General features: G+C 48.5%; 2 protein-coding genes across 2 annotated transcripts; one reads left to right on the forward strand and one right to left on the reverse strand.

Annotated features, from left to right (window-relative positions):
• Nucleotides 1-305: 305 nt before the first annotated feature.
• LOC130537257 (ankyrin repeat domain-containing protein SOWAHA-like) lies at nt 306-2484 on the forward strand. Its single transcript, XM_057053925.1, has one exon. The coding sequence runs from the start codon at nt 758-760 to the stop codon at nt 2099-2101; it is 1344 nt and encodes a 447-aa protein (XP_056909905.1). The 5' UTR covers nt 306-757; the 3' UTR covers nt 2102-2484.
• A 1943-nt stretch (nt 2485-4427) lies between these two features.
• Nucleotides 4428-23377, reverse strand: shroom1 (shroom family member 1). The gene is given in 10 exon segments (XM_057053392.1): nt 4428-6369; nt 7167-7439; nt 7626-7731; nt 8075-8433; nt 8436-8613; nt 8808-9422; nt 9774-9835; nt 9932-10109; nt 10195-13016; nt 23154-23377. Coding segments are annotated over 9 exon segments (4665 nt in total). The 5' UTR covers nt 12834-13016; nt 23154-23377; the 3' UTR covers nt 4428-6114.
• Nucleotides 23378-23750: the final 373 nt, after the last annotated feature.

Raw genomic sequence — 23750 nt, forward strand, 5'->3', positions numbered from 1 at the left:
GACACGAGCGTATTCATTTGAAGATTTTAGGTTTAAGGTGTGTTTGCTTTATTGGTTGAGTGTTCCCGGTCGATTATAGTGGATAGACTGATTTCCAAGCGATTTAAATGGGTCTCTTGGCGAAATGGCCCAACTTTGAAACTTGTTTCCTGGAGAAAGCCGTGAACTATCTTGAAATTCGTGCGCTTTGGGCGTGACATACGTTCCAACATGGCCACCTCTCAGGATTTCCCAGCCAGTCCAGGAATGTCGTGCTGCACTCGCTGCAAGCCGGGACAGGAGTCACAAGCACGTCCGTAGCGACAGATGCCGCAGAAATATGTGTTCCGGCAGGAGAGATGGCAGTTATAACGCCGGCCGCCGCCGTGCACGCCATTTTCCCGGGAGGTCATTAAAAGTAATACCTGGCTCAACCCTGATTCACTAATGCTTATGTATGCTTGTCCAATTATCTGAGTATTTCCCCCGCAGTCTAAACAAATAAAAACAATTCAAAAAAAACAACAGCGGAAACATTTGGGACACATTTTAAACCCTTCTTGTTCCCTCAAGCGATTATTGCGATCAAATATTGAGCACTAGCCAAATCACGATTCATAATTCATAGACGGTCTACAAACGGTCTGTGGCGTCACCTTTCTTCTGCATATATTATTCAAATTTTATCCACGTGTGCAGTTTCCCGGAAAGACGCAGGTAGAGGAGAGTCCAGGCCGGACAAAGGTGTGACTGGACACGGAGCGCAACAGATTTCACGATGGCTTTGACGCAGGAATCCGTCCTGTTTCGGCTCATAAACGAGGGCGGCCAAGTCAAGAAATCCGAAATAGTGAGTCACTTCAGGGGTCTGCTGGACGGCGTGGATCCCGCGGAGAAGCAGCGGAACAGGGAACTTTTCAAAACCTTCGTCAACAGCGTCGCCACGGTGAGAGAAATCGACGGCGTCCGCTATGTGGTCCTCAAGAAAGTCTACCGGCATTTGCTGAAGCGCGTCCAGGCCGCGGAGGAGCCGGATCACGGGGAGATCCGGCGGCCAGGTGAGCCGCGGAGCCCACCTGAGGAGGCGGGGGGCGGGTCATCTGGTTCAGGGGCAGGTGAGGAGTCAAGCAGCGAGGGCCCCGCGGAGCTGCTCTCTCCTGTGGAGCTGGCTCTGCGGAGGAGCCAACGTTCCAGCTTTAGAACGAAAAAGATGCTGAATTTTGAGGTACAACAGGCGTGTGGAGGTCGGGAGCGCGCCGCCCCCCAAAGCAAGCCGTACGCGCTTCCCCTGAGAGTCCCGGTTCCCCTGAGAGTCCCGGCCAGAGTGGACCTGACACTGGATCCACCTGCCGGGTCAACGCAGGCCTCCCCCCAGAGCGAGAGGAGGAGTGGTTTGAAGGAGCACGGCTGCAGCTCGCCGCAGCTGAGGCGGGCGGTGCGGGGCGACAAGGCACCGGAGGAGCTCAGAGAGGTGAGGGCCTCCTCCTCCACCGTCCCCCTGGAGGACCCAGAGCACAAGTGGATGCTCAGGTGCGCGGCTGGTCACTGGGGGCACGTTTACGGCCTGTTGCTAACAGACAGCCACCTGGCCGAGAAGAGGGACTTCATGTCGGGGTTCACCGCCCTGCACTGGGCGGCCAAATGGGGTAACGGCAACATGCTGGTGAAGATCATTGATCTGGCCAAGAAGGGGGGAGTCCAGATCGACATTAACACCAAAACCCACGGCGGGTACACCCCTCTGCACATTGCCGCCTTGCACAACCAGGAGTACATCATTGCCATGCTGATGGGGGAGTATGACGCCGACCCCAACATCAGGGACAACTGCGGGAAAAGGCCCCACCACTACCTGAGGCCGGGAGCTTCTGAGAGCGTGAGAGAGATGCTGGTCAAACCCAAAGCTCCGCCGCCTCCGGAGATGGTCCAGAGCGAGCGGGAGGAGCCGGATCCCGCCAGGGGTCGGCATTCAATAGGCCGCCTCTTCCAGCCCCACGTGGCGGGCCAGAAGAAGAAGCTCAAGCAGAGGACAGGATTGTCCTCCCTCTGCGAAGAGTCCGGCGAGGAACGGCAAGATGGCGCCGTCATAAGAAACAGGACGGCCTCGGACGCGCGCATGTGAGCTCGCCGGGCATCGGCGAGTCCGAGAGAGACCATTGCTAGTGCCTGACTGTTGGACAGATGAATTATGAAAGGCAAATGTCTGCCTTTAGCATCCTGCAATAAGGAAACGCCCGATTTGACTGGATTCCGGTGGTTTATTAGCTGAAGGGCGCGTGCGTCATCCGTGGAGGAAAGTTCAGGCCTTGGACTGCCAGAACTTCCCTGGACCCAGCGGCCGGATTGTTGAGACAGCTGTGAGTCAGCATGATCCGCAGCTGACGAGGAGCGACTGACTACACGCACGCGCACGTGAGCGGCGGTGAGCTAAAGATGGGAGAACGCAGGAAACTGGAATTTGCCATATTTCCTTCCAACAGTCACAGTTTATTGTGGGCAGAGGAGGGACCGTCCCCGTCCTCCTCTGGTGTTGTGTCGGCTCTACTGGCGCCGTCTGTCGTCTTTGCGTCAGGATGATTCTTCACCGCTGAGCCTCCGGCTCCTGTCGAGCTAATGCTGCTCTCCGCACGCTGCTGCTGCTGCGAGCCAAAAGGTCACGAGGTCAAGAACAAGACGCCCGAGCCTGGAGATACCAGGCTGCTCTCTTGATTCCCCTCTGTTAAAACTGCTATTTGGCCTTTTTTCCCCTAAACAAATGTTGCATTTTTATGTAATTTCTGGCATATTTAAGTTGAATTAGCCTGTATTTTCTTGCTGCTAAAAACCACAATTAGCATTAGAATGAACACCTTTACTGTAGTGTTATTTATGTGGATAACGCGTCATGGATCAATATGAATCTTTGGTACTTTTTAGAGCCGATGGTTGGAAATGGAGCTTTGTTGCTCTGTGTTTGGAGCGGAGGTGATTTAGCCCAGTGGAGCTCAAAGAATGGAACCGTCTGACCTGTGCGCTGCCCCGAGGCAGCGAGCGCCGCCTTTTCACAGCAGACGCGGTGATGTCATGACAACAGACTTGAGTATTTCCCAAAAACACCTTATTCACCGCAGGACTGGGCTGAACTTGTCTGTTAGCTTTGTCTGATCTTACTGGATCCGTTCCAGTGTCAATCTCTCATCTCTGAACATTAAAATGTGAATTTCAACCATAATTACTACTTTTGTGATTATTTTTTTTTAAAGCCTGCCGTGAAATGCAGCGGAAAATAATAATTAGCTACCAGTTGAATGTTTACCCCACACAAACTTATTCCATGCATGTGTCAGGGCTTATGCTGGTATAACTGGAGCACACACACACACACACGCATGTGGACACGCAGTTACCGTACAGGTGATAAATCATAGCATCGGAAATACAGTTTGGCTGTTCCAGCTCGATAACGAGGCTCTGGCAGGCTGGTTATTGACATAAAGATGATGAAGGTGTGTTGAAAATTCCAGTGGGAGGAGAGTGCAAAGATCACAGGGAGCTGCGCTCACTGGGGCAACTCATCCACGCAATCACTGAATCATCGACCTGCAGCCAAACCGTGCAAACAGTCTTCCTGTTCAACTCAGCTCGCGAATTTTACGGCTTTCGATTTCATGTATATTTATAGATATGAGAATAAGCGAGCACATTCAAGATAGGTTACAGCGACTCGACCTCCCCCTGGTGGCCACAGGGAGTAACGGCCTTAAGATGCCAGCAAGTAATTCAAATCACATCTATTACGAAAGATTGTTCCGGTGCTCCTCATAGTTTTATTGGTTTATGAAATGAAAGGGAAATAGCTGTGTGGCTCCCAATAAAACCAGCTCCATCTGTGTTCTGAGATCATAATCACTGGAAATTCCACGTCGACCATTTTGTGGATATTATTAGAATTTGTTAGAAGTGACGTCTGTGTGAGACGGTGTCTCTCCACTTGACTGTGGAGGTCGGTACACAAATTTAACCGGTTCATCACAGGAAACTAACAATTTGGTGCCTTTTTAAACCCCACAACAGCTGAAGACCCTCATCTGAGTCTTCTGCCAAATTAGAGCCTGACACCAACCGAGCGGAGCTCTGGCTCAATGTGACCTGCAGAGGACAGGGCCTTAATTATCTACTGGGAACACATGTTTACGCTGCTATTTCTGGGCCCCCAGGCCAGGGGCCTCCAGTACTACAGGGCCCCCACTAGGCCTGCAGCAGGAGCCATTTCTGTGTTTGTTTCCGTCGGTAGAAAGAACGTTAATAACGTTATTCATGTTTCTTTTGGGGGTTTTGTTTTTAGCGGTGTCCCGATTGTGCCACCAGGGGGCAGAGAAGAGCTCTGCAATGTAGAAGAAATGAAGCAAAGGCCGTGTTTTTACAGTAAAATAAAGAAAAATAGGTCATCTCTCTACACCAGAAACAGGTTCGCTGGAAGGAGAGGGAGATTAATTTATTCACAATATTAGAAACACAGAATTTACAACTCCAAACAGGCACAAACACAAACTCTCGAGAGCAAACAAGTGTGAAATACCAAAGAAAAATATTTAAAAACGCTTCTGATCTGAAATAAGCCGACGTTTCGCGTCATAAACTCTTCTCAGGGCGCTATAATCTAAATTTTTCTACATCTGACACTTTCCTGCGACCACCTGCGATCGACAGACAGAAGAAATGACCCAGAAGGTGTTTGAACATCCGTCTGCCACAGAAATACAGATGATCCAGGCCCCGCCCGCCTGAACGGCCGCCCTCCACTTTTACATCAACACACACGTGTTTAGCCAACGGAAAACAGGTCGAACCTTCATAGGAACATCTGACAGATGGGGGCAACGGGGGCGAAACCGTTTGTCCCCAAACACCAAAATGTCTTTCACCGTTTCCAGTTTCGGCCGCTCGGGTCAGCTGCTTGTTTTCCGGAGTTTTTTTTTGTTTTTTTTTTTAGTCCAGTCGAGCGGTTGAGTTTCCTGAGGGGGGGTTTGGAAATGAGCAAAGAGAGACGCTGAATTCATGATTTCAAGTACGAGCGCAGGCTGCACAGATTCGGATGTTTCGAGCAGCCTGCCAATTCCTCTGGTTGATTCCATAAAAATCACACGAGTGCTAAAACGCTGGCAGAAACATAAAGGCAAAAATTTGAAATTCTGAAAATGAGATCGATTCATTTTAAAGGGACTCCAAGAGACAGCTGAGGGGAAGTTAAATAACTCTAAAGGCTACACCTCAGTGTCTACACCGGAGGTAGAGGATCGAAAATAAGTTACAGACACCTGAAGTAAAGATTATGGTCTGCTCTCTTAAAAAAAAAATATTTCAAGTATCACTCTACCACAAACTGGGAGAAAACAGCCATTTACAGGATGATCTGATTTGCAGAGGTCAGGATCCTCTGTAGGAAAACAGCATGAAATCATTAAGACTTAACGACAGCAGTTTGAAATGAGCTGGAAAGGCACGCTGCAGGCTAGCGAGTGTGCGCGGCTACCTCCCCGTTTAAACTGCACCGGAGGACAAACTTGTGCTCCGACAGGATGGATTAAGGCTTTGACTTGAGACTGAACCGAAGACAAATTCGTTCTGAAGAAATGTGCATTTAGGTTGAATTACAAAGTGCTTTTTTCCCACCTTTTTTGGTTTTTAGTGCCTCAATTGGAAACATTTAAAAAAATAACATGTTTAAAAAAAAAAAAACCCACCAAAATCTCCTACAGCTATTGTACAAGTTGCTGGGGTCACGTCTTCCTCCCAGGTTACTTCTCTTCTTCTCACTGGTACAAATACGATCTTAAAGCTTTAAAAACAGGTTGATCTAGTTGGAGGACTGTAGCGTGTGGAGAACAGTGGCTGAACTGCTCTTTAACCTGCAGGTCACCTGGAAACCAGTTCAGGGCAACATCAAAATAAAGGCACACAAACGCAGTTCAGTCCTGGAAGCCGACTTCATGTCTGACTGGAAGTCTCGTCGGTCTTTGCTGTCCTTGTGGGGGGAGAACAGTGTCGTGACGAAGTGTCGTGACGAAGTGTCGGAGGTACCGGCCGAGTGAGTTATATTCTGTGATTTCCGTGTCTGTGTGGGCCCCCCCCCTCCCGCTCAGCCTGCAGGGCCCCTCACAAGTTCAGGCTGCTGCTCAGGGCCTCCAGCTGCTCCTCTCCCAGCCTCTGCTTCTCCTCCAGGTCCTTCTGCCGGATGAGCAGCGAGGCCTTGGTCTGCACGAAGCGCCGGTAGTCCTGCAGCTGCTCGGCCGACAGCTGGCGGGACAGGAAGGTGGAGACCACGTTCTCCCTCCGGTCCAGGTTGACCTTCAGATCTTTGGCGTCCTCTCTCTGTTTGCACAGCAGACGGTGGCGACTGTCCAGAGATTGCTGATGAGACAGAGACCTAATTAGAAACTTTGAGACAGGAATCAACCTCTCGAATCTCTGATGCCGACACTGAAAGATTTGTGCTGAAATATTCCTATTTATGTCAACAACAGCCTGTGAAAGTTCTGCGATCACTTTCCAAGGAGCTGCACTCTTTCCTTGTGTCAACAGAGGGCAGGGTAGATACAAACGCCATCGAAACTGGGCTGGAGTTTCGGTGAGTCAGTGTCAACAGCGGCGTTGCTGATAACAGCAAAACAAATGAGCCTCCAGCAGGAGGCCGCACGTTCAGCTAGGTGACTGCACATGTTCGGGCTGACGAGGAGCCTCGTCGGATGTTAATCCGGGAGGGGAAGGCACACAAACGCCCACTGACGCCCGAAACAACAGGATATTCAGAGGCTTAAGCCCGTCAGTTTGCAAATATTTAAATCCAGCTTGATGATGTTCTATAGATGAAGCTAATGAGCTAAAACCTGGACTGGGAAACCTGGAGTGCAGTAGCGTGTTTGGTCTTCTAAAGTAAATAGATCCAGAGTATTCCCGAGGCGATGGGAGCAGCCGCACATGCCCAATGCTCGTGACCGTCTTTAGCCAGGAGCATTAGCCAAGGCAGCTGGGAGGATGTGTGTTGGCTGGCTGTGTTTGAACAACTTCAGGATAGAAGACAAGAGTGCAAACAGCACCGGAACACGTGGAGCACACGGTGGCGTAATATCAGTTGATTTTTATCACCTCGTATTCACAGATGCGACCTTTGATCACCATCAGTCTCCCACAATCCTCTGATTTCTCACCTTTTCCTCAGCGTCAGTGTGCTGGTCCACGGTGCTCAGGGCGTTCTGGACCCTGGCCAGTCTGGCTGAGAGGCACAGCAGCAGGTTCACCACCCTCTCCAGGTCGCCTATAAACAGGCTGTACCGCTCCAGTTCAACGGGAAGGCAGTGCTCACGGACCAGCAGCTCCAGGGCCGCCCCGTGGGCCGCGTGGCGCTCGATCTCCGCCTGGAGGGGGACGCGCATCTCTTCCAGGGAGCGGAGGTGCTCCTCGATGTGAGACACTAAAAGACGCTGTTGGTTTAAGAACATCAACTTGAGTTTACAAGGGGAGGAGAAGCAGGAGAGAGACACACAAGAGGATGACGGGACATCATGAGCCAAAAACCCCCACTGTTCTTTCCCTGCAGGTCTGCATCCAACCGGGCTGTTTAGACTAGTTTAATCTAGTCGTCATTCGTGTTGTGAGATCGACCTCACCTTCGTCTCAGCGATGTCGGCTTTGCTCCGCAGGTTCGGAAGCTCGGGCGCAGGTGGATCGGGGACGGGGAGAGGGGCTTGGTCAGAGGCTTTGGCATTTTCGACGCTGGGGAAAAAAAAACAGGAATCGTGTCAAACTTGTTTACTTGTTAACGAGGTTACGGAGCGGCGGGGCGTTCCGGCTTGTTTGTTTCACCTCCTGACAACCTTCAGGATATTTACACGTGTCAAAATACGGGATTAATGCTCCCGTCTCTTAATGCGAAGAGTTCTTAGAGCTGGAATATGAGCCTGTGTAGGAGCGAATGAGAATGTCAGGTGTGTTCATGTGTGACATAACAAAAGGAACCACAGCACCTTTGGGGGTTACTGCTTTGGCCAGAAAGACCCGATATCAGGTTTCCTTGGAAAGCTTTACAACAGCAGCACTGCTGGATTTGAAAACCTACCTTTCCGGAGCTCCCTGCAGCTCTTGCTTCTTCTTGTAGTGCTCCTCCATCAGCAGGGTGTCCTCCGACAGCAGCTGCTCCATCAGCATCAACGCCGTCTTCCGATTGGCCAGCGGGTACATCACTCTGGACAGAGAAGGGTCGGCCGCGACCACGGCTTCCACAAGCTCCTCCCACTGCGGTCGACCCGCGGGCTCCTGCGCACCTTCCGTCTCTCCCCCTGGTGTTCCCCTCTCCTCCGTCTCCCGCCTTTCGTCGGCCTCCTCGTCTCCGGAAGATGAGTTTTCCTCATCTTCCAACTGCTCGCCGGCGTCTCCGTCACAGGTGCTGGGAGAAGCGGAGGCTTTCTCCGGGGTGTCCCAGCCCTCGCGGGGGTGGCGCCATCGTCAAAAACGCTGTCGGACGTCGGGGAGGACTCTTCTGGTGGGGGAATCCACAGCCAAGGATCTGTGGTGACCCCGCAGCTGAGCGAGACTTCATGGTGCCAATCATCCCTTGGCTCTTCCTCGGATCGGGCCATAGATGGAGACGTTTTGGGTCTAAGGCAAATTAAATAAAGGTTATAAGTCACACAAAGTGTCACAAACACTTGATTACTGAGCCGCATGAATGGCCACGATAAATAAATCACTGTCAACAAGTTGCAGCCTGCTAAATGAGGGCAATTATTGTAGAATGGAAACAAACTCTGCTCTGGTTTGGTTCGGGGCCGTTATCTCACCTTGAAATGGACCTGCTCTCAATGGGTGGTCTCGTCTGGGTGGGGGATGGCGAGGTGGATTTGCTCTCACACTCACTGCTCTCCAGGCCTCTTGGGGAGGGAGGGTTGGACTCACTCGGTGGTCTACTGGACGTGGGTGTATTTGAAACGGGGCCGTGAGGTCCGGAGAGACCCCGGACCCTGCAAGATGAGGGCGAGGTGGGGGAGGTGGACCTGCTGGAGTTCCTCATTACTGCAGAGGGCTCCTCCTCTGGGTCCGAGTGGTTTTTTAACGAAGACCTTCTCTGGGTTTGGTTTGGTGTTTGACCCTGAGTGACCCGAACGCTCTCTGGTTCTGCTGACTGCTGTGTTCCGTAGCCTGGCCTCGTGACTCTCTCCTGTCCCTGGGCTTGTCTGGCGTCGGGAAAGGCCGACACGTTCCTCTTTTCTCCGTTGAATCCGACCGGCCCAGTCAGAGATCCGAGTGTGTCCAGCTGTTCGGAACTTTTACTGATCGGCGGCAGCCTCGTGATTTTCGACGTTCCGAGCTCTTCCATGGACTTCCCCCTTTGTGCAGCCGCACGGGCACGCTGCCGCCCCTCGGCCACAGCCTTTTTCAACGAGTCCTCGGTGGAATTCTTCTGGGGACTGAGGTAAACAAGAAGGATGTCAAATATGCAACACAGCACACTGGATTTAACAAAAAGCACAATTCTTTTGGGACAAAAGGTCGCAGGTCGTTTTAAAAGCAAATACAAGTGGAAACCTGATCCAAGAGGAGCAGCTCATTTTTATTAATTACCCCGCACTTTGGGAAAAACAGGCCTTTCAAAAATGGGTCAGAAAATGACTTTTGCACATTCCCTGGATACGTATTTGAAGAGGCGTGCCGGATTTCTGGAGCACGTGAATGCCACAGCGCACAAATTACTGACCTAAAACTCTCCTGGCCTAAAACCAATAACAAAGTCCTAGTTTGTTTGCTGAGTTGGTACAAACCTGGTGGGTTCCACAGGTCTAACTGCTAGGAAAGCTTCCTCGTTGTCACAGGCCTCCAGATTCTGCAAAAACAGCCAAAGACAGCTCATGATTCAGTACACCCTCACTTTATATTGCTTGGAATATTGTTTGTATTGTGTCTGTGTGAACCAACCCACCTCTAATGTGTGTGGTGTGGATGCAGACCTGTTCCTAAGGAAACATGGTTCTATCTGGTCCAACAGACTCTCCACTGAGGCAGACTTGCCCTGAGATGGGCCTTTGCTCCATCGGGGCTGATTGGCTTGGAGAGCGTGCTGGCCAGAACAAGACTGAGCTGAGAAGAACTGGAGATACCTGAGGGATTGGAATACAAAAGAATGATTGTTGACGTCAAAGAGACGCGCTGTTGGTGTGGCTTTGCCTTCATTTATGGCAGTACCTGACGGAACTCGTAGATGAATCCAGGATGCGGCCTGCAGAGTGTGGCCTGTGAAGTTTCTTCTTGGAGTTTTTACCATCCTGGCTTCCCGACAGAGGCCTGGAACCCCAGTCAAACGGTTTTTCCCCGAGGGAATGTCTGTGCCTTGAGGCGTGTGGTACCAGAGGCCCCGGCTCTTGTGGCTCCGGGAGCTTGTGGCCGGTCTTCCGCTCCATGTATTCCACCAGGGCTTTATGCTGCAGGTGCTTCAGGCTGAACTTTGCAGCCGTCGGGACTGAGAAGGCCTGGTCTCTAGTCTCGAACAGCTTGCGTCGTGCTGCGACCAGTCCGGGCTCTCCTTGCTGCGCGCATCTTTGGTCCTCACCCTCAGCTGCAAACACATTTTCACTTTCATTTCCAAAGGAGCGACAAGAAGAGTGGAAGGGGGCCCCGCCGAGGTGGTTGAGCTTCTCTGGTTCAGAGTAGCACATCTTCTTCTGCTCTGGCGTCAGTCTCTTCTTGCCTCTCATGCGTATCGCCTGGGGCTGGGCCACGGTAACAGAGCACCAGTTTACGTCCTTGGGCTCTTCGTTCATCTCCTTACCTTCCTTTACATCTTCTTTAACGCTTCCCGTCTCCGTCTCCTCGGAGGTCAGAGAGGGGGTGAGCGTTTCTGTGGAGGTCTCAGAGTCCTGCGATGAAGAGAAGGCGTGGAGCACCGGCGGCTTCATCTCAGGCTTCGGTCTGATACGGTGTGGCCAAGAGAGCTGCAGGTCCCTCCGCTTGAATGATGTCGCTCTTAAGACTTTCGACTGGGCATCCTTTAGCTTCTCTTTGTAATACTTTTTAAAGGAGTCATCCAGAGTATTACAGGCCGATATTTCTGCACCGCTGTTCTTGTCTGCTTCTGTTTTGAGAGGTCTCTCTTCGTCCACTGCTGACCTGTCGTGACCTGTTTTAAGATTTATTTCCTTACCCTGAATGCTAGAATTGGATTTCTTTTTGGGCTGTAATGCTGCTCTGCTGGCTCCGGTCAGATGGTAAAGAAGCGGGGTTGTTTCTTTGTTTATCTTTTCACTGCCGATGTCCCCCAGGGGCTGCCTCGTGCCTTTCTTAGCCTGGTCCACCTTCTTGTGCTGGTAGACCTGCTCATTACTAACGTGAGACGGGAGCTGCTCTGTTTGTGATGCCGACTGCGGCGGGTGGTTTCTGTCAGGGCCACAGTAAAATACAGGGTTGCTGGAAGTGTGACGGCCCATTTCGTGATTGCGACTGTTGATTTCCTCTAACGTGTCGAAGCTTTGGGTGGACTGTATGGAGTTTGAGGATAACCGACGGTTCTCCTGATCCTGGTTCCACGCTGACAAGTCCTGATCCTGGGATAGAGAAGTGAAAACCTCGTCCTGAATGGTACCGCTGGAGGAGCGGGAGCTCTGCTGGAGAGGCCTGAACAAGCCTTCAAGCGTGCTGTGACACCGTTCCCTCTCTCTGAGCTGGTACGTCTCGGGAGGAGGCGGACGTTTGCTTCCAGCGTCGGAGCCACACGAGGCCGACTGGGCTCTACACACTCCCGTCACAAAGTAGAACTGACCCTTGTGCTGGATGCTGCTGTTGATGACGCCAGTGGTCCAGGGGCTGGACAGCCGTTGTGTGTCCGACCCCAGCCAGTCGTTAACCGAGTATGCTCTTTTACACTGACTTTCAGATTGGTTATCGCTTCCATTGTATTTGCTGTGATGGTCCCCGTTACCTTCACTGTGACGCGATGGATTCCTGTGCTCCTGCAGCTGGCTTTTGCCTTGAGATGGCGTTCGCCTTGAGACGATCGTTGAATTTCGCTGGTCAGCGAGAGCTTTGTTATCCGTGATGAAAAGATACTCTGGGTTTGATGCGAATCTTGTGTGGTAGTTTGATGGCTGCACCTGTGGCAACTGCTGTTGAGAGCCTCTCCAAACGGAGTACACCGGCTCAGAGTATGGACCTAAATCTCCTGTATCGGACAGAACTCTCACTGGTCTGGGAGCGTTTAGGCCATACGCCTGTGACTGGAGTTGGCTGTGGGGTCTAGGCTGCTGTTGAGGCTGCTGGGGTTGAATCTCGCCGCTGTGACGGTGAACCCTGGTGTTTTCCAAGTTTTTCGTAGTGATGAAACTATCCATGCGTGCCGGGATGGGTGGAGGGCGTAGAATGCTAGGACAAGGGCTTTGGGCTTGAGGAACCTCTTGTTTAGATATCGCATTGTTGTTGGAGTGGACAGGGTCGCTGGGGTTGTTGTTATTATGGTTTGCCTTAATGTTGGTATTGTTGCGATACTGCTGTGAGATGGCTTCCATAGAGCGACAGAGCTGGTCCATGGTTCTTGTGTCAGTCTGTAGAGCCCGAGCTGGGTGGTAAACGGCTTTTACATACTTGAAATCAGCATAATGACCGAAAGAATTTGACTGTAGGTCATCCGGAAGGAAAGGAGAAGGGTAGTCTTGGGCAGTGGACCCACCGGAGAAGGAACTGTAGGCAGAATCTCCTTTGCCGTGTCGGTGGTGGGAAAACTGCTCGGCAATGCTGCTGCTGGACTTGGCTGGGGAGAGCCGGCTGACGGGCAGGCTCAGAGGATGCAGGTCCACGTTGCTCATTCTTTCAAATTGAAAGCTGTAGGAATCCATGAAGGACTAGGACGGGAAGGAAAAGGTCCGCAAATGTGTCAAATGTGTCCGTGTGCAGCTGCATGGGGCTTCCTTATGACTGAAACGGGAAATTCACATCAACTGGTCCAGAGTTCTTGTTCCTATTTAGGTCATTTTCCTGCTTCCTTTTTGGAGTTCGCCAGGCCTCTTGCTCACTTGCTCCTGAGGGAGAAAGCATAAACACAGCAGAGACGGCTTATCAGTCTGAAATCTTCTCTGGAGTCCTGCATCAATTACAGATCTGTGGCTAAACGCCGTCTGTGAAGAAGACTGCACATTAACCAGGGGCCCAGACATTTACTTTAACGTGGCGGTGAACAAATATCACATTGCGTGGTTGTTGTGAGTCCCTCAAAATGGCACGTCGCTTCAACACAAACACGTCTGAGTCATACAGACAAATTGGCAGGTTTGTTAAGTTAATGAGGCGCTCAGCTCATGCCTTAACCTCAAAAAAAAGAAATAAAAACTCAAACCTCTCCTGTGCTTCGTAAAGAAATATCAATCCTGACAAAGACATTCCTGTCAGAAATTTTTAAAAAGTCACACCATAAAGTATTTGCCTGCATTTCTAGGTCAAATTGTTCTTGTCAGAAATACTTCTTGATCTTATAATCTGTAAATACAAATATGCACCGGCTGAGTCTTTGTCTAAACAGTGTGAAGGTGGAGGCACATTTCAGCCGTTAAGTTAAATATGTGGAAGCACAATTTGTACTCATCCTGTCCTGCAAGGAAATCTCTAGGAGAGAAGAATATTTCCTGTCAGACACAGGGACCAGTTAATTAAATTGGGGTGGGGTGGTGGGGGGGCACCCAATCCTTTCATCTCTAGTTAAATTATCAGCTTGATTAAAAGTAATTTGAGGTAAATGACTGTAAACGGCAGTGATTTTCTCCGCAAAGTGGAATTTAACAACTTCGATGCCTCGCGACTACAGTTTACTGGTTTTGTAGGTCATTGCATTTAATCACCCGCTACAGGATCCCGTCTGCCTTTTTGCATCAACGAGCCCACTAATTAAAGGCCCTCAGGTTGGTGGTGCACGTTGCAGTGTACACAGGGGAAAAATGCCAGGAATTCCATATGGAAGTCCAGAAATCTTAGAGGATTAGGCATGTGACAGAAGCATAATGTTCTGTAATACACCACTATGTCCCATAATGATGTTTCTGTATTCCTGCTTTTACTGCTATCACATCAGGGACCCTGAATAACTGCTTTATAACATTTCTGTTATAACAAGTCCTAATTTTAGGCCAAACTTCAGCTGTACTGTCACATCTTACAGGACAGGGACCCTTATTACCCTTGAAGCTAAATCCCTGTCAGACATGCTCAAAAAGTCAACGTTGGCCATAAAACAATGAAAAACCAGCCAGTCAATTGCAGGAGGCACAAAAACCCTGTCCCACCCCGACCAACTGATATGGAGCAGCAACTTCATTTGGCTGCCATGAAAAATCTGCAGCAAAGATGATCGTAGGTGGTCATTTAGCATAAACACAAAGCCAACCTCCCAAGAGCCTTTCAAACTACAGTACTGAGGAGGATTCTGTGCGTTTATGAAGGGCCTTCTGATCCGTGTGTGGTTTCCAGCGCTGCTCTTCCCTCTGTGAACAGACTGAGGCTCCCAAACAGGGGAGCGCTCAAGTGGAAGTGATGGAGGGGACAGGCAGTGACAAAATGTGCAGAGAGGAGGGAGAGAGGGAGGGAGGGTGAGGCGGAGAGCGGCCGGCCCAGACAAATACCCTCACACGCAAACCACAACAACAAGAGGAGCGACAAGAAATGAACAATGGCATCAGGAAAGTGGAACACAACGCGGATCAATAGCTGCAAGTTCCTGGGAAACCGTCAATGAATCGACAGGTTTGATTCCAAAATTCCAGGCGAGCAAGTTAACTTAAGCAGAGTTAGTGAAACAAAAATCAGATAAACTCACCCAAAACTTTTCATCCAAGCTTCCAGATGTCCTGATTTAAATCTGAGCAAAAACAAACTTAAAGTAACGGCTGAATGAGCTCCATCCTTTGTTTCCAGTAGAACATTGTCCTTCCTCTAAAGCCAAACTGAACCAAGTAACCAGGAGAGTCAGATATTAGAAGGAAGACTTCTATCCAGTCCTTTCTCCCCCCACCAAGACCTGCGTCTGCCCAGTGGGAGCCACTGATTGGCCGGCCGATGACGTCCAGCTCTCAGATGCACAATGAGAGCAGCAGAGGGAATATTTCACTGCTGCATGCTGCAGCTACTGCTGAACAACGAGGGAGAGGGAGAGAGAGAGAGAGAAAAGAGGCCTCGCATTCCTGGCTGGCTTCAAAGACCGAGCAGAGCCTGGGCGCCATTCATTCTCAAGGCCCTGAGCCCTGCACATGGAGACTAGCCAAGGCAGGAGAGAGGACAGAGGAGGGGAGGAGGCAGCAGCGGTGGGGCATGTTGGTGAACGGATGACCTCGACCCCCCCCCCCACATCACCCTTATTTCACCCTTTTCTATCTCATTTATAACATCTCAGTCTCAGCAACAAGGAACATTAGTCTTAAAAGCATTTAAATGTCCCGATCTGGCGTTCACAAGGGCCCACAGTTGTTCTTCTTCTGTTCCGTTGGATCTGAAGCTCTGTTGTAGTGTGTAAAAAAGGATACAGACGTTTCTCTATTAGTTTCTCTTGTAGTTAAAGCGCCAGCACAAATCAAACAGGTGAATGAGGCAGCAAACACGGGGCGAAGACTGATAAATATGATAAATATAAATATTTCAGAACAGCCACCAATCGATCAACGGACGATCCAGCATCAAAGCAACCAAGAGACCTCTGATGCTCTGGAGGAGCCGGCCGTGCGCTTCATAAGCAGCCCGTTCCTGCCCTCTGGCCTCACTGCTCGACAGTATGCGGTGAATTTAATGCTGACTGTAGCTAGTTCGATAGGAGCCGACTGATGTTTGACGGCTGTAAATGCAACGCGGCAAATTTCCTCCTGGCGCAGCTGCACCCAAAACGCGTCGATTAAATTCCGTGAACGTCACGCTCCACTCATTAAAAATCTAACCGTTAAGCAAACGCTATTCTTCACGGGGCAAACATTAACCAGCAGCATTTCCCCCCTTGAAAACGATGAACACATGCCTCTGCAAATGATAAACTTTTTATTACTTTCCAGAGGCTTTTGAGAGGATTTTGTAATAAGGACCCCCTGCAGGGGCGCAATCTGATCTTTGGAGAGTTCAGCTGGATATTGCTGGAATTCCTCCTCATTAATACAACACAAACCTGCAGCCTGGTTGTATCCGAGTTTAGTTGAATTTTAATCATAAACGGTTTTCAGGCCATCTGACCTGGGTCAAAGTCAGGTCGGACATAAAATGGTTTTAAGGGCACTTAGGTAACTGGATCAAATAAACGTCACCGTATTGCCACCTGCGACGCCCTTTGACACATGAAATAACGTATTACGCAACAGCAACTCATCTTGAGCTGCTAAGAAAGGAAGAAGTTGAATAACAAAAAAATGACCCATTTCCTGTTTAAGTTTCTGTGGCTCCACATCCATCATGGAAAAGCATTATCTTTAAACAAAATGTATTGTCTACAGGGTCTCCAGGGTGTCCTGCGGCTCGGGCTTTGTCTCTCAACAGCTCATAAAGTCACATGAGGGGAGATAATACGGAGATCAGCTGTCCAAATACAAGTAAAAAGCCAGTTTTCCACAGTTACTTTCTATTGTTGTCATCGCTGTTTTAATTAGTCCATAACTGAGGGAAATTGGTTACAGTGAGCCAGAGATGATAACATTACACGGCGTGTTTGTTCTGGAAAAGAGGCCAGATTTCTTTTAAAAATAAATCTCTTTGAGCAGATGGGCATCGTAGGGTCTGAATACTCATTCCAATGGACCTTAAGTTATCAGTTTTTAATAAATTTGCAAAAATCTTTACAAATCCTCTTTCACTTTATCTGTCTGAGGGTATGAGCATGGCGTGATCAGAGAATAATAGTTTTTATTTTTATTTTAGCAAGACAAAAACAATGAATTGAAACAAGTGAGAGGGGACTGCACTGCCCATTTATATTTTTATGACGTAGATTAAACCAGCGATACCATGCCCGATACGTGGGAATCAAAAAGATAACCAATAAAACATGCACATAAAGAGTTAACAATTAACCAGACGCTGCCGGCGAGCACGGCGGCAGAGCCTCCTCGGCCCTGAGACGTCGACCTGGCTGCTCCAACCATCGCTGTCCTGTTGCATAAGGAGCTGTGGGTTGCCCATCTGACCGCTTAACAGATGCAGGAATTCACCCATTGTGCTCCCGGGCTGGCACAGCACTGCCCGTGGCACGGCGTGACCTCATCAGTGGCACGAGTTTCAGCACAAAGCAGGAAACTTCGCAGGGAGACACCGACTTCATAGCAAACATATTGTTCTTGGGACGTAATAAAGTCCTAATTGCAGGGGTAGGGAATTTTATGGTGGGATTAAGTGTCATATCAGGCCACCCTTGAACTATGAGTGCTGCAGATCTTAACTTTGGATCAAGCACTGGTCACATGAAAGACCACAAGGGCAGAATTCTGCTACTATTGTGACTGTGCACTATGCTAAAACAAATGGCCAGCATTAGAACAAAGAATGGGCTTGTACAAAGCTCACACTGCTCCTGAATGCATCTGCAGTTACTCCTGGAATGCAATCATTTTGGTAAATCCATAGCAAAAGCTGTTAATGGACTTATCTCACCTTAAAACCCAAAACTGCACAGGGCTCAAGGTCTATACTATTTGAAAGTGATTAGAGCTGTAACAGGAGCAAGTTCCTGAGTGAAAACCCACCTGGTTGTTTTTAAAAAAAAAAAAAAGTATGAAACCTTTGCGGAGCATCTCAAATGGCCTCACTCACCTGATCAATTCAATAAAACTGTTTCGGAATGTGCGGAACAGGTGATTTGACCGCTGGAAAATGTGCTGAAAGTGCAGAACGGTTGCGTTACCGCAGTTTTGAGAAGCAGCGATAAAAACATCGACCCAATAAAGTTGTCACCAACTAGATTTAAGATTCTCTAATGATTTAATGCCTGTATCTCACTACTACTTAGGAGCTACTTTGGGGACCTGTTGTGCCCACTTTCTCAAGCAGAACATGTTTTATTCATATGTTGGTCCTAATATGCATTCTAATGTAGTCGGTGACGTCAGATGGAGGCTTGTGTGCAGGATGTGTGGCGCGTTTATGGTCACGGGGGGGGGCAGAACAACAGCACTGTGCAAGCCAAGAGACAGAGAAGGGGAGAAATGTAAAGAGAAACCCCAACAAGGTGTGATGAAGGTGAACAGACATGCTTAGAATCTCCCCTTTCATGAGCAGCACAATACCTTCACTAGCATGAAAGCGTCTGGCCAGATACACGACACGCTGCCACGTAGGAGCAGCCGACGCACGGCAACAGGGAAAGGTTGGCTCGCCGTTGCACCACAGATTTGAATTGCAAAAGAAGGCGGACGCGGACGCTGTGTGAGGGCGCACAGTTAGCGCTCACCCCCCCCTTCTCTGACCCCACACAGCTGCCACTGAAGCCAGTGACAGATCTGAGATGTTTACCTGAATAAGAGCAGGCGCAGTCACATGCCTACTTACTTTGATAGACTGTATATAGCTCTTATGCCCCCCCCCCCCCCCCCCCCCCAAAAAAAAAGTAAATTCAAGTTATTATTCTGTGGAGGAATTTCGCTGTTAAATGAATGCAGATTTGATTTAGCACAAAGATTAAAGCTTGAAAATAATACAGCAGCTCTGCAAAGTGCAAAGGTCTCTAAGACCCCCCCCCGATGCACTGTGATGCTAAATAACGGCGATGAGCCACAAAACAACCACCAGTTTTCCTGTCACCACCCTTCATAAACAATTACTGAACTCCAGATTTCATTGAGCTCGTTTTCTGAGGATTTTGCTACTTTCAGAAAATAGATGACTCAGGAAAATGGCCTACAAACGGGCTAAGTCTTTAAAACGGAATAATCCCGTTAAAGCGCTTTTCCCCTGAGTAGTTTATTTTAGCTATATAATAAATATATTAAAAAGAACATGATTATTGGGTGCAGAGCACAGACGTGTTGTTAGGCTGTCCCACCTGTGTGTGATTTCTTACTCATTTTGGCATATTTAACAAAAGAGGCCATTATTTCAGTTTGATACCCTGGTATAGTCCCACCTACGCCTCAGGGAACAGAATGTACCCCTCTGGAGGCCCTCTAACTTTTAATTGCCCTCCTTTTGAAACATATACAGTCACTTAATAGTCCTGATCGTTGCTTCCAGGAGTCAAGTCGTTCCTAATCTCTATTGTGTTCTCTGCCACCGTGGTTAATTTAGGGAATCGATCACAATGGGCTTCTTTTTGCTGCCGCCAGCGGAGGTTTCCTATATCTCAGAGCGGAGGGGGAAACGGGGGGGCCGTGGAAGGAGGTGTGTGGGGGCAGGGGGAGGGTGGCTTGAGAGAGGAGGGGGCCGAGGCTGTAAAATAAATCACACAGAGATTAAACTTCACCGGAACTCCGTAGAACACATTCTGGACTTTGAGACCTCAGAGAAAATAATGTGGCGGTCACATGCGGGGCTGCGATTGATAAGTTATAAGCAGGACGGGACAATTTTAAGATTACAGAACAGCCATTTCAGTCCTGGAACTTCAAGCATTGAACAGACACACACACACACACACACCGAGTCTATGATTCCGGCCATATCAGCCAGCTGCATAAGTAAAAGAGCAGTCGTTTTTCTGTAACCCGGGCTGGCTCGGGTGGCCTTCAGCCACGCGGGGGCTGTAAAACCTGAGAAGACTTTACAGCAGACCTATTAAAAAGTTATATTATTGCTGTCTGACGGCCCGAATGGACTGGTCCACACTGCCAAAAGCGTAAGAAAATGCGTGGACAAAGATCAGTTGACCGATGTAAACAGGAAAGGTGCGTTTGTTTTGTCTGCCGGGTGCCGTTTCACGCTGTCTCCACCCCGTTACATGCCAGAAAGGGTCCATACAATGGTCTAGGTGTGGACTAGAAAAGGTAGATACACACAGCCATAAACACTATCCAGCCTGCCCTCAGGAGGTCCACCATCCACGGCGGTGTCCTCTGTCTGCCATTTGTCTCACTTTGCTCCACAGGACCTGATAAGAGGCTCTCGGTGACTTTAACAAAAGAAGAAAAACTACCAACCAGGCAGAAAATAATAAATAAAAGCTCTCAGGCTTCAGAAGCATCAGCAGAAAAGGATTTGGGAAGCTTATTAGGGAGCTATAGGGCCACAAAATGCAGAGGAACAGCATGTTTCCAGTCTCAAATATCAGCCGTCTCGGCACTTTAATCCCACCTATAAAATATTTACACTTCAGACAAACTTTTGTTCAGACTTCCATTCTGTTGAAATGTTGTATTTACTCTGGTTTGTCTCATAATAACTCTGGTGCAATCTCAAGTTTTCTCCAAGTTGAGAAATCTTTCTGCTCCTACTAATTAGAATCTTCATATTCTGACTTTTTAATCATGTTTGGGGCTGAGAAATGTCTGATTTCAAACACACCTCAGTCCTTCTTGAGAATCTGCACCTTGTTCCTGACATCTGACCCCCTGTTCCAACTCTGTTCCTTGTTCCAACTCCAGAACTCCCCCTCTGCTCTGAATCTTCTGCTCTTCCTCCTCAGTTTCTTTGGAACCCGTTTCCTCCTCCTCCTCCTGGCTCAGCTCAACCTCCCAGTGTTTCCTGAATCATTTCATGTTTTCACTCTGGCTCTGTTGCGTCCAGCGTCTTCACTTTTCCTTCCTGTACCTTCAGCTCATTCCCCTGCTTCTTACTATTTTATTAACTTAGAGCTTCAGACCTGCACATCAGGCATTAATTACTGTGAGATCAATTATATGGTGACAAATTATACATTTCAAAAAACAGTTCTGTTAATGTAAACTTGTGCCCCTGGATATCAGTGAACTATGAATAACTATTATCAGCATAATTATTCCATTTAAAGTAGTAAAATGTAAAAAAAAAGAAGCCATCATTTTTAAATATCGTCTGGTTGTAAACCTTTAGGCAATGATGTAAACGTTCTGCTCAAAGACAAATGTCACAACTTGTGTCACATAAGCAAAACTGAGTATCCCAGTTCAGCCTGTTTACAGTCCTCTAAAATATCAGCAGTTTCCATTTACAACTGATGCCTCTTCTATTCCTTGCGTGATTATTTATTCATTTATTAACCAGAGGGTAGTTTCAATGTGAGCATGGTTCCTCTCTTCCACATTGAGCCTATTATTCAAAGAGGATCAGAGTGTTCTGAGTATCTTATCAGCATTTAAACACACTTTCCTGATTACAGCAGCGCTCCAGTGATGTCATGTCTTTTGTGAATACCAGAGTGATACCATCATCTTATCAATCAAAGACAATTGATCATCCAAACGTAGCGCAGCCAGGCAATGGCGAAAATTATTTCCTCATAAAAGCTGCCAGAGTTCTCACATTTACACGCCTTCCTTTGATCTCCGGCCCCTCTGATGTGACCCCGTTGACCTCACAATAAGGAGGCACCAGATGGATGCTGCGTCGCCTAGTTTTAGTTATTAGCTTCATGTTTTGGATCCAATTTGGACGATTGAAAGCTGCACACCCCTCATTGTTACTGCCGGTGGTTAAATTAAGCTATTTTCTTGCTGTACCACAACGCCTGTCCTAAAAATAGAGTCATTATCCAGTAAGGGCGGTCTGGAGTGACTCATTAGTAATTAAAAACAGCGCTGAAATCCCCATCACCTCCACTGACTCGCTCACTTCAACTGTTTCCTCGACGTGTTTGTAGAAAGGTTAGATAAATAAAAAGAAACACCAGGGAAGGAGCGGGATCAAACGAGACGGATATTCACGCTCGATTGCTGCTATAATCACGACCTGATAACGGGTAAAGTGGCTGACGTCTGCACAGCCTCTGGACACGTCCGAGCTACCTCGCCCACCATCATCGGACCAAGCGGTTCCTGCTCACCGAGGTTGGTTGTGTAAAAAAAGGTCAAGGCAAAGAATGTAAACACCAAGAGCAAATTTCCACCATTATAAACATTCCCAGCCGCTCAAAGTCAAATGACAGCGCAACGCCCCATCCTGTGCAATCCTCGACCCACGTCGAGTCGATCGTAAATATTCTGCGGCGAACCCACAGAACGACAGCGGCAGAATCGGGTTCCAGCACCCGGGGCAGGTTTCTGTGAATGGACCCTACTCATATTTTACAGCCTCGTCTTTGTATTTGCTTCCATCTTTTGTTCTCTCCTTCCTTTCTTCGTTAATCTGAGTGCAAACACACACACACCAGTTCTCAAGCTGGAACGCAAACAACCAGCGTCGGTGAGTTTATATTTTAGCGGACAGGCACAAGCTTCCGTCCAGGCAGCATTAAAGAAGTGGACTTTGGTGGGCTCTCCTCTGCCTGTGGCGACGTCCATTTCTTTCCCCGACGTGCACATTCTCTCCATCTCAAGTTCATTTTGCGTGCAGGTCTGAGACCAGCGGGTTCGGGGGTCAGCAGCAGCACAAAGAGGGGGCCAGTGTGATCCCAGTGCTCCCACCACCCCATCAACACACGGCACCAGCGCTTCGGGTTCGGTTGCACACAAAACACCAGTGTCTGGTTTCCTCAACGGCGACTCCATCACAGCTGTAGCACCTTTTGTTCCCACTTTAAATAAAACATTCTGCAGCCATTAGGTGGAAAGACAATCCTGAGCATAACTGAGGGGAAGATATCAGTTACCGTCAGGAGGAAGGGGCAATATTATGCTATGTTCAAATAATGCTTTCAAACCAAATCATTATAGAGGGACGTAGGAAGTAAAGATGTGGAAAGTCAGTGTGAACTTGAAATTATTATGTCAGAACTGGTGTTGCAAGTCGGTCCAAACTCGCACTGTGCCTAAATCAATTAGGACAGAATAATTTAAATACTAATAATGATAATAATAATTCATTCCCTTGCCGATTCCTGAGGATTATTTGCCCCGAAGGCTTCCTGCTATGAAGTGATCCAAGCAGCTGAAGCTTTTTGGTGACGTTTATTCTGCTGGCGACAAGAGATCGGAAGGTGATAAAACTTTTTTTCCCAAAAAGTGGCTGGAGATTCTACTGGGAAAAACATGTGACATGTGGCTATTTAGTCGTAACCGGTGATAGTTCACTGAAAAACACAAGTGTTCAACCGAAACTGAACAGCGATACTGGATGCGCACCTGCCTCCCGACACCTACCTGTTGAGTCCCGGCGATCCCGTCGTCATTCCCGTATTCCGTGTTTCCGTTTGTCCTCTCCTCGCAAGAGTAAGCGCGACAGTCACGGTGACGACGTGAGAATTTCACCTTTGTCTTCGTCTGGCCTGGCTGCTTTCTCCCGGTAATGAGCTTTCTTTTCCTGTCGCTCGTAGTTAGCTTACCTCGCTCCCCCGGAGAGAAACATGGATGGAGGCTCGCGGAGGGACCGCCTCGGCCAATCAGATATGGCGGGGGGTGGGGTTTTGAAATTTACGACTTCCCATTGGTCAGTATGTTCTAATACCGGAAAAGTGACCAAAAAAATTTTTTTTTCTAAAATAATTTTATTGCTGGTGTCGAGTGGGAAAATATAGATGCAGGTAGTTTTACGTTTCTGATAAAAATTCAAATATGGAGTAAAATATGAAGGCATCGAGTCCTGTAAAATTAAAGAGGTAATGTTCTTAGGGCAGGAGCAATGTGGATTGAAAAGAGCTAATCATTTCTAAGAGGCTCTGCAATTCAAAGCTATATAAACTACTTTGAATACTTTTGTTTCATGCACATTGCAGAAGGATTAGACCAATGTATCAGAAT

Source organism: Takifugu flavidus, chromosome 14, assembly GCF_003711565.1.
Source record: "Takifugu flavidus isolate HTHZ2018 chromosome 14, ASM371156v2, whole genome shotgun sequence".
In the NCBI taxonomy this organism is placed as follows: domain Eukaryota; kingdom Metazoa; phylum Chordata; class Actinopteri; order Tetraodontiformes; family Tetraodontidae; genus Takifugu; species Takifugu flavidus.

What these genes read in the sequence shown, in the direction of transcription:
- LOC130537257 (XM_057053925.1), top strand. Translation starts at nt 758, where the DNA reads ATGGCTTTGACGCAGGAATCCGTCCTGTTTCGGCTCATAAACGAGGGC.